Here is a 9,554-nt window from a genome sequence, read left to right on the forward strand (position 1 = left end):
GAGTCCCTTGGACTGCAACAAGATCAAACCAGTCAGTCCTAAAGGAAATCAATCCTGAATGTTCATTGAAAGGACTGTTGCTGAAGCTGAAGCTCCAATACCTTGGCCACATGATGCAAACTAATTCATTGGAAAAGGCTCTGACACTGGAAAAGATTGAGGGCAGGAGGAAAAGGGAGCAAAAAAGAATGAGATGGTTGTATGACATCATCGATTCAATGGATATGAGTTTGAGCAAACTCCAGGAGATAGTGAAAGATAGACAGGGAAGCCTGGTGGGCTGCAGTTCATGCAATCACAGTCAGACACGACCTAGTGACTGAACAACAACTGGCTTGCTAAGATTGGCAGAAACAGCAACTTATAGTATAAGGATAAGAGATGTTTGAGAAAGTAGAAAATTAATTACAGCTTTACCAGTTCTTCCTTGGGTTATGGAGAGACTTAACTATCTTCTCCCCATAAAAAAGTGAAATATTCTCAGGCGGATCTGTTTGGTGTTAATGCCATAGACCAAGGGGTTGAGAGCAGGGGGCACAAGGAGATAGAGATTTGCAAGTACAATATGCACGTGAGGAGGTACTTGCTGGCCAAAGCGGTGGGTGAAAAAGGAAAAAAAGGCAGGTGCATAGAATACAAGAATCACACATATATGAGCTCCACAAGTGCTAAATGCTCGGAACTGGGCATCCTTCGAGGGCAGGCGCAGCACAGCGCGCAGGATTAGGCCATACGAAGTGGCGATGAGGACCACGTCCATGCCAGTGACTGAAAGGGCCACAGTGAGACCATAAATGGTGTTGGGCCTGATGCTGGCACAGGCCAGTTTGGCAATGCTCATATGTTCACAGTAGGTGTGAGGGATGATGTGATGTCCACAGAAAGGTAGGCGTTCTATGAGGATGACAAAGGGGAAAACAAAGAGAAGGCCACGGACCACACATGCCAGACCAATCTTCCCAATCACCATGGCGTTGAGGATGGATGCATAATGAAGTGGATGGCAGATAGCCACGTAGCGGTCAAAAGCCATGGCCAGCAGAACAGCTGATTCTGTGGCAAAGATTGTATGCACGAAAAACATCTGGGTGAGGCAGCCTTGGTAAGATATTATGTAGGACTTAAGCCAGAAGATTGTTAGCATTTTGGGCAATGTGGTTGAACAAAGTACCAGGTCAGTGATAGACAGCAGGCACAGGAAGAGGTACATTGGCTCGTGCAGAGTTCTCTCCTTCATAATGATGTAGAGGATAGTTCCATTGCCAACCAGAGCGAGGATATACATGGAGCAGAAGGGGATGGCAGCCCAAATGTGCTGATCTCTCATCCCAGGGATTCCAAGTAGAATAAATGTGGAAGGATGGAAGATAGTGTCATTGGGGACAGATGCAGAAACCATAATGATGCAGAGAATCAGGCTTTACCTTCCTGAAAGCTATTATAAGGTGAAATAAATTCATCTTAGAAACAATCTATTTCTCCTACAAATCTTTAATTTCATACCTTTCTTCCATTTCTACCAGTTCTACTCCAAATCATGCCTTCCTCATTTCTTTCCTGAGTAATTAAAATAGCTTTGTAGCTAATACGCCCCCTTCTAAGATTTTCATCTTACAGTGAAACCTCTCCATTCCTGCCTAATATTCTAATGTGTGAAAATCATCAACTATTAATATCATGCAAATATAACCTTTCTTAGTGCATGTTGTGAGGAATATCTTGTATTTTTCTCCTTTGGTCGATTCTCTGCCACTTTCTATCTTGTTCTGGTGCCTGGGACCCTGGGCTACAATGATAGAGTCCTTGCCCTCTCATTTCTGGTTTGATATGACAATGGGAAAAACCATCTGGAGACTGGAGGGAGGTCAGGGATTTATTCCTTCAGCTCTCTCCCAGCAAGGTTGCTGCAAGCTGGACACATCTCTCTTCCAGCAGCCTTTTTGACTCTGGTTTTCTCTTTTAGCCATATTTCTCCTCTTGTTCCTTTGGTCCAAGGGTTGTGACAGTGCCTGCTATCACTAACCCAATAACTTCTGCTACTGCTAAGTCGCTTCAGTCGTGTCCGACTCTGTGCAATCCCATAGACGGTGGCCCACCAGGCTCCCCCGTCCTGGGATTCTCCAGGCAAGAATAATAATTTCATAAGCACTTATAGTTTTCTTATACTTATACCCACACCTTTGAAACTGGTTTCCATGTTATGTATGCTATGAAGAAAACATACATAAGCCAGTTCCTACTTAGAGAAAGTGCCTCTGAGGAAATTAAATTTAGTCTCCAAATCCTAGTTTTCCTCAAATGCTTCAAGCATCTCTTGCACAACTCAGTTTCCAGGATTGTCACCCTCTTTATGTGGTCCACTCTGGAAAATAAGAGACTAGATTTAGACTGCCGGGTTCAGAATCTGATCTGATTGCTGTTACTTGCTAACTGGATTATCCTCAGCAAATATTTTATTCTCCTCAGTATTCAGTTTGCCAATATAAATTTCAGATAATAATGTTTTAGGGTTTTTTAAATACTTAAATGAGAAAATCATATAAAACACATAATGCAGTCCTATATTTTAAGAAATATTTGTTACAATACTCACTGATACTGCTCATGCATTTGCAAATGTCTGAGTCAGTTAGTCTAACTATATATTTGCCTTTCAGAAAAGGAAACTTTATTTAGTTCCTCAAGTTGAAAGACATATTGGTCTTTCTTGAGCTTATAAGCCATGGTTGAAGGCACTGTGGTTTTACCCTCTTTTAAATCAAGAACTGTTTTCAGAGATAGCCAAAACTAGTCCTCAGTTAGTTAGGTTAGGTGGGCTCTCAAGATACAAGATGGATGGCTCCTCAATGAGCCCATCAATATGGCAATGTCATTGAGGTCCCGTCATTAATCTCCCTTGGGACCAAGAGACAATTCTGATATATGAGTCTTTTAAAATAAAGGGAATATGTTTTGTGCTGCTACCAAGAAAGAGTAAAGATGAAGGAGTGCATATCGTTTCTGTTAAAGGAAGAATTTCTCTTAGACTATTCAATAAGACAGAGATCTGATTTTGCCATGGACAAACAGAACCTAGGGTAATGAGATAGGTATTCCTAGCTTTTTGGGCTTTGAAACTTTCTGTGTGAGAAATTGTAGGACAGAATTAGATTTGGAGGATGGAATCCTCAGGCATGGAGGAGACTGGAAATCTAATAAGTTTGCTGATTCCTTAGGTTTTCTGAGGGCACTATAAGGTCCTAAGTACTCAAGTACAAGGTTGCTTTCTAACAAATGCATGTATCCTGACTCCCGCCTGGCTGGCCTGACTGATATGAGTGAGAACAAGATGCAGAATGAGACATTCTTCCCTCATTATTGCTTTAAGAAAAGCTACTCCTAGAGCTTTGATTGACTTACCTTGAACCCATAAGTAAAATAGTAAGGGACTAAAATCTCTAACTGCAACAAAACAATTGAGATACAAATAAAAGAAAGACTTACTGATGGTTCATTTTGGTATGCAATAAGGCTACCTTAATACTTGAAGGATTCAAGAAACTATACCTCCTGTACTGGAGTCAGGTGCCAATCTAAGATGACTTCTAGAGTAGACAAGGACATCAGTATATTTGTAGGATTGTTATCCCTCTGTATCTCCTCTGTACCTCTGCTCTTGGCTTTACAGAACAGTCTTCAACCTTTGTCTATCCTTCTTGTTCATTAAACACTTACTCCCAGCACTGATGGTCAGCTGCACTAGAGAAACCTTGATTCAGCACAAATAGTATATTTCCAGGATCTGAGATTTGGTCTCATTTATCTCTCCCCTCTGAAGACTTTTTAGACCCACAGGGCCTGTGGTGTGGCTCAGAGCACCAGTGCTCCCAGCTGCTAAAAGTAAAAGTGAATTTGCAAAGAAGATCTCTAGGGAAACACAAAGTCATGTCAGAGTCTTCTCTTAAATGCTGAAAATTTTTTTAAGTCAGGAGGGATCATCATTGTCTCACAGTAAGTTAATACCTGCTCAGCCCTTGAGGAAAAAAAAAGTATTTTGCCAAATTGTGTCAAACTGTTGAGAGGGAAATTCAAAGAGAAAGCAGGCAACATGGAATAAAAATACACTGGGAAGAGATCTATCTGGAGTTGGATTTGGCACAACTTCCTTTGGTTCTCCTGTTCTCAAGAAAATCATCACTGTGTTTGATCTGAATTCCTCTAGCTTGAGTTTGAGTCTTTATTCTCTTAACATTTTGTGACTCCATTTGGGTAACTTTTGTTCTTTTTTCCTTCATCTAATTGTACCAGATGATAAGCTATATACTCAAAGGTACTGTTAGTTACAGTCCAGTGTAACATACATGTTTTTTTCCAACAATGCTCTAAGGAAGTTATATATTTGTCTTCTGAAATATTCTTCAGTGTTCTCCATCAAACTTTCACTTGGTTCAGCTAGGTATCTTGGATTAGAAATGCAAAATTGAATGCTAGGTTGATTGGGTCAAGAAAAATTCCTATAAATTAAGGCAACATGGAAAATGTGTACTTGGGAAATATGTGACAGGAAACAATGGTGTTTCCTCCCAGAATAGGACCATCATCTAAGATTATCTAGGACTGAGCTATGGGAATATAGTTTTCCAAGGAAGAAGAGACATAGTGGACTCAGATTTATTTCAAGTGTACTCACTGGGCAGATTTCACATCATTGTAAACATCTTAGTTATCCTGTTATCACTTTTCTCCCTCTCATGCCCCAGACCTAGTATCTGACTCATTGGTATTGAACTATAAGTACGTATTCAGTACAAAATGCTATTCCAAATTTGTCTGTGAATTTCATGCAAGTTGGTGTTTAAATTTGTGCAAGATTTTTGGAAAGTGATTTGAGAGTAAGTGTGAAGTAACTTGGGGTTTCCCAGGTAGCTCTAGTGTTAAAGAATCTATCTGCTTGCTAGTGAAGGAGATGTAAAAGACAATGGTACAGTCTCTGGAAGATCCCCTGGAGGAGGGCACGGCAACCCACTCCAGTATTCCTGCTTGGAGAATCCCATGGACAGAGGAGCCTTGTGGGCTACAGTCCATAGGGTTGTAACACTATTAGAGTTGGACACTACTAAAGGGCCTTAGCACACATTTATAAAGAAACTTAAAAGATGATTTCCCTTATTTTAGTGTTCACATACAGAGGAATCTATTTTATACAGGAAATATAGCAGATGGGAATGAGATATACAAATTTGAGTCCCAGCTCTGATATTTACTAACTGGAAAATTTCAAATACATTTTCAATTTTTCAGATCCTCAGATTCCTCAACTGTAAAGTAAAGCTATTAATTTTACTTAAAGTTGGTGGTTCCAAAACTTTACTATAGACTGGAAATTCTTGGGGCTTTTTATTATAAAAACTGCTGATGCGTTAATCCTACCCATAACCATGCTGATTTAATTGATACAACATGAAACCTGGACATTTACAGCAAGTGAATTATCAAGGCCCTGAAGTAGACTGTATTTGATGTGTTTGAGAAGATTCAGGAAGGCAAGTATGGCAAGAGCAAGGAGGTCAGGTAAATAGCAGTAGATGAGATCAGAGACAAACAAGTCAAGGTTGTGTTGGATTCTGCAATAGAGGTTTTTCATTCTCATATGTCTGACTTGTCTTTCCTTTCTGTATATGTGCTTCTGATGTATTTAGATAGGGGAATGTGGTAGGTTGGACTTCCTAGTGGGCTCAGTGGCAAAGAATTCGCTCACCAACGAAGGAGATTCAGGAGACCGGGTTCGATCCCTGGGTCCGGAAGATCCCCTGGAGGAGGAAATGGCAACCTGCTCCAGTATTCTTGCCTGAAAAATTCCATGGACAGAGGAGCCTGGCAGGCTACAGTCCATGGGGTTGCAAAGAGTTGGAACATGACTGAGTGACTGAGCACACATGTTCACATGTGGCTGGTTTTAACCAGTGAAGTTAGAATAGAAATGACAAGTGTCCTGTTACTGAAAAAGCACAATATATTGTGTGTGCATGTGCACACGCATGCTAGGTAAAGGAGAGTGAAAAGAAGAAAGCATTTGTACTAAACAGTAATTATAGGAATGAACCTTAAATTCATGCTGGTAAGGAGGAGAAAAAATGAGGCAATATGAAAATGTAATGAGTTTTATTATTACTGCATTGAAATTGAAGGATTATTGCATTCAGATTTAAGAGAAAGTGAATTAGAAAACAGGAGGTAATGGGTCAGGAACTGAATGCCTATAATTTAGATTATGAAGAATATACACACACACACACACACACACACACATATATATGTACATTCCATATATATATATATATGGAAACACAAATTCTAATGTATTTCCAAACAATGAAATAGATGAAGTAGAATGGTTAACAGTTTTGGAGAAAAATTCAGAGTACTGAAAATCAAATTTTTTCAGTTATTTATAACTACATTACAAACTACTCCCCCAAAGTAGTGACTTAAAACAACTTATTATTATCTGTAATGATTCTGTAGATTTATTGATTATATAGGCTATTGTCATTTGAGATTTCTCTTACACACACAAATGACTGCAATTGGATTTTTTATGAAGTTGTAGTCATTTCTAAGTTTCATTAAAATTGATGCAATTGATTCTGGCTATTAACTAGGAGCTCAGACAGATTGTCAATCACATAAACCCTCCATGTGGGTTGGGATTCTCACAATATAATGTCTGTGTTCTAGAGAGAATGTCCAAAAATACAATAACACCAATGAGGAAGATGTAAGATTTCCTAAAATCTAGTCTTGGATATCATGAAATGTCACATCTATTGCATTCTTTTTTCCAAAGTCTCTAAGGCAGTCCAGATAAGACGGGGTAGAATTATATTGGACTTTTTGAAGCAATTCTGCTGCCACTGCTGCTAAGTCACTTCAGTTGTGTCCAACTCTGTGCGACCCCATAGACGGCAGCCCACCAGGCTCCCTCGTCCCTGGGATTCTCCAGGCAAGAACACTGGAGTGGGTTTCCATTTTCTTCTCCAATGCATGCAAGTGAAAAGTGAAAGTGAAGTCGCTCAGTTGTGTCCGACTCTTAGCAACCCCATAGACTGTAGCCTACCAGGCTCCTCCATCCATGGGATTTTCCAGGCAAGAGTACTGGAGTGGGTTGCCATTGCCTTCTCTGATAGGCAGACCATATCGTGAAAGTACATGGGATGCAAAATATTGTTTTGGCCACTTTGGTAAAATAAAACCTGCAACAACGTACCCTTTGGCCACAATAATGATCTCCTCCTACATGCAAAATGCATTCACCTTTTCCTTAAGGTTTCCAGATCTCACTCATATTATGGGATTAGTTCAAAGTCTGGGATTTCAACCTTTAAATCAGGACAACGTGTGAATAGGACTCCTTGAGCTCAATTCCTTGCATATAGATCCTTGAGTGTAGTTCCTCTCAAGACCTGTGGAGTAAAGAAAGGGAAAGAAATCAACTGCTCACACAGGCAATGCACCATGGTGATATACAGATAGGATAACTGCAATATTCATTTGTAAAATATTGGGAGAATTGCCTTACAGTCACTAGTCCATTGTAGTTTTTAAAATCCATTCAAAGGTAAGTATCATCAGTTTCATAAGAACCCACTTCTACTCCCTGGGAATGATTTTCCATAGCTCTTGGTTAAGTTAAGTGTTAGTCACTCAGTGGTGTCTGACTTTGTGACCCCATGGACTGTAGCCCTCCAGACTCCTCTGTCCTTGGAATTCTCCAAGCAAGAATACTGGAGTGGGTTGCCATTCCCTTCTCCAAGGGATCTTCCTGACCCAGGAATCGAACCTGGGTCTCCCACATTATGGGCAGATTCTTTACTGTCTGAGTCACCAGGGAAGCCCTTTAGGCAATTAGCTCTATATTCCATATGACCTTTGCTTTTCAATGAGAAACAAGGTGTGTTTACATCTGAATACTTTTTTCAGTCTATTTCCAGACGAATAAAGTTGAAAACCCAAAATCCGCTTCTAATTTTGTACTTTGTCCCTTTTAGTCCAAAATGACAGTGCTTCTGTCTATTTTGTCTTAAAAATTGTGATTTTCTATGACTCTTTTAGTGTTTACCCCATTAGACAAAAGTCATACCCACAAATGTCTTCCAGATTGCCACCTGTCTGATTTTGCATGAGTTATGCTTCTCTGGGAAGATTAAGATTCTTAGAAGCTTCTTTATCTAATTAAAAAGATTTATTAGGCATATCCTTAAATATTTCTGTATTCTTAACAAAGGATCTTACAGACTCATCCTAAAGATGACATTATACCCTGAGGGCATTTTTTCTTTTGCGAGTCCTTTGTCATTTGGAAAGACTGTTGTGTGGGTAATTAAAAAAAAAAACAACAAACCTTGATCCCAAACAGTCATGACTTCTTTGTATTTACTCTAACAATGATTAAACACTGAAAATTTTCATTTTAGCTTATAACTCTTTATCTGTACTTTATCGTAAGTGACATAAAAATAATGTTGGTATTTTTGGTATTCTACTTCAAAATCTCCTCAGCCAAATGCATGTTAATTAGTTATATTTTCTGTTTTTCACAGTATTGCAAATATGATATTACCAAACTTTCTACAACTACATAGTACTCATTTGTCTCTAGCCTCTAGTAATAATTTTCTCTTTGTTTTTCAAGACTTCATTAACAGCCTCATCAAGGCCCTTTCAGCTTCTGCCTGTTGCCTTATTCCACAGCGAATGCTGCATGTTTTAGGCTTTTTTGTATACCAACTCCATACTTCTTATTACCAATTTTTACAATATTTATCTATTGTTTCATGACTAACCATTCCCATATTTATTGGCCTAAAATAGCAAATTATTACTCTCATGGTTCTATGGCTTGGCTTTGACTAGATGAAGAATTCTGTCTTTTAGTCTTTCATACATTACGGAGAGATGTCAGTTGAGATCCTATAGATACCTGAAGTCTCAGCTGGACTGGAAGCTCTGGATGGCTTACCAACATAACTGGCAGTTGTTGCTGACTGTTAACTGGAGTCTCAATTGGGGCCACCCTCCAGAATATTTAGACATGACTTCTCCATGTTGCTGGGGATGCTCATTGCATAGTAGTTGGATTCTAAGAGGGAGCACACCAAGGTCAAGTATTTCAAGAGACTCAGCTAGAAACAGAAAAAAAAAAAAAAATTATAGTCTAATTTCAGAAGCTTCAAATATTACTAACACTGAGTTCTGTTTGTAAAAGAATCCCTAAGTCTAGTGCAGATTCAAAAGAAGTAGAATTATATCCCACTTGTTAACATGGGAATGGCAAATTTGCACTACAGAAAAGCATGCTGCTACTGCTGCTAAGTCGCTTCAGTCGTGTCCGACTCTGTGCGACCCCATAGACGGCAGCCCACTAGGCTCCCCCGTCCCTGGGATTCTCCAGGCAAGAACACTGGAGTGGGTTGCCATTTCCTCCTCCAATGCATGAAAGTGAAAAGTGAAAGTGAAGTCGCTCAGTCATGTCCGACTCTTAGCGACCCCATGGACTGCAGCCTACCAGGCTCCTC

The 9,554-nt window shown here is 39.6% G+C and overlaps 1 protein-coding gene across 1 annotated transcript; it reads right to left on the bottom strand.

Annotated features, from left to right (window-relative positions):
- Nucleotides 1–448: 448 nt before the first annotated feature.
- LOC104991716 (olfactory receptor 52D1-like) lies at nucleotides 449–1,399 on the bottom strand. The gene has a single exon (XM_010844306.1). It carries the CDS (start codon nucleotides 1,397–1,399, stop codon nucleotides 449–451), a length of 951 nt encoding a protein of 316 aa, XP_010842608.1.
- Nucleotides 1,400–9,554: the final 8,155 nt, after the last annotated feature.

This window comes from Bison bison, unplaced genomic scaffold (genome assembly GCF_000754665.1).
Source record: "Bison bison bison isolate TAMUID 2011002044 unplaced genomic scaffold, Bison_UMD1.0 scf7180017847937, whole genome shotgun sequence".
Classification (NCBI taxonomy): Eukaryota; Metazoa; Chordata; class Mammalia; order Artiodactyla; family Bovidae; genus Bison; species Bison bison.

Excerpts from the sequence above, each read along its gene's own strand:
- LOC104991716 (XM_010844306.1), bottom strand. The coding sequence starts at position 1,399 with ATGGTTTCTGCATCTGTCCCCAATGACACTATCTTCCATCCTTCCACA.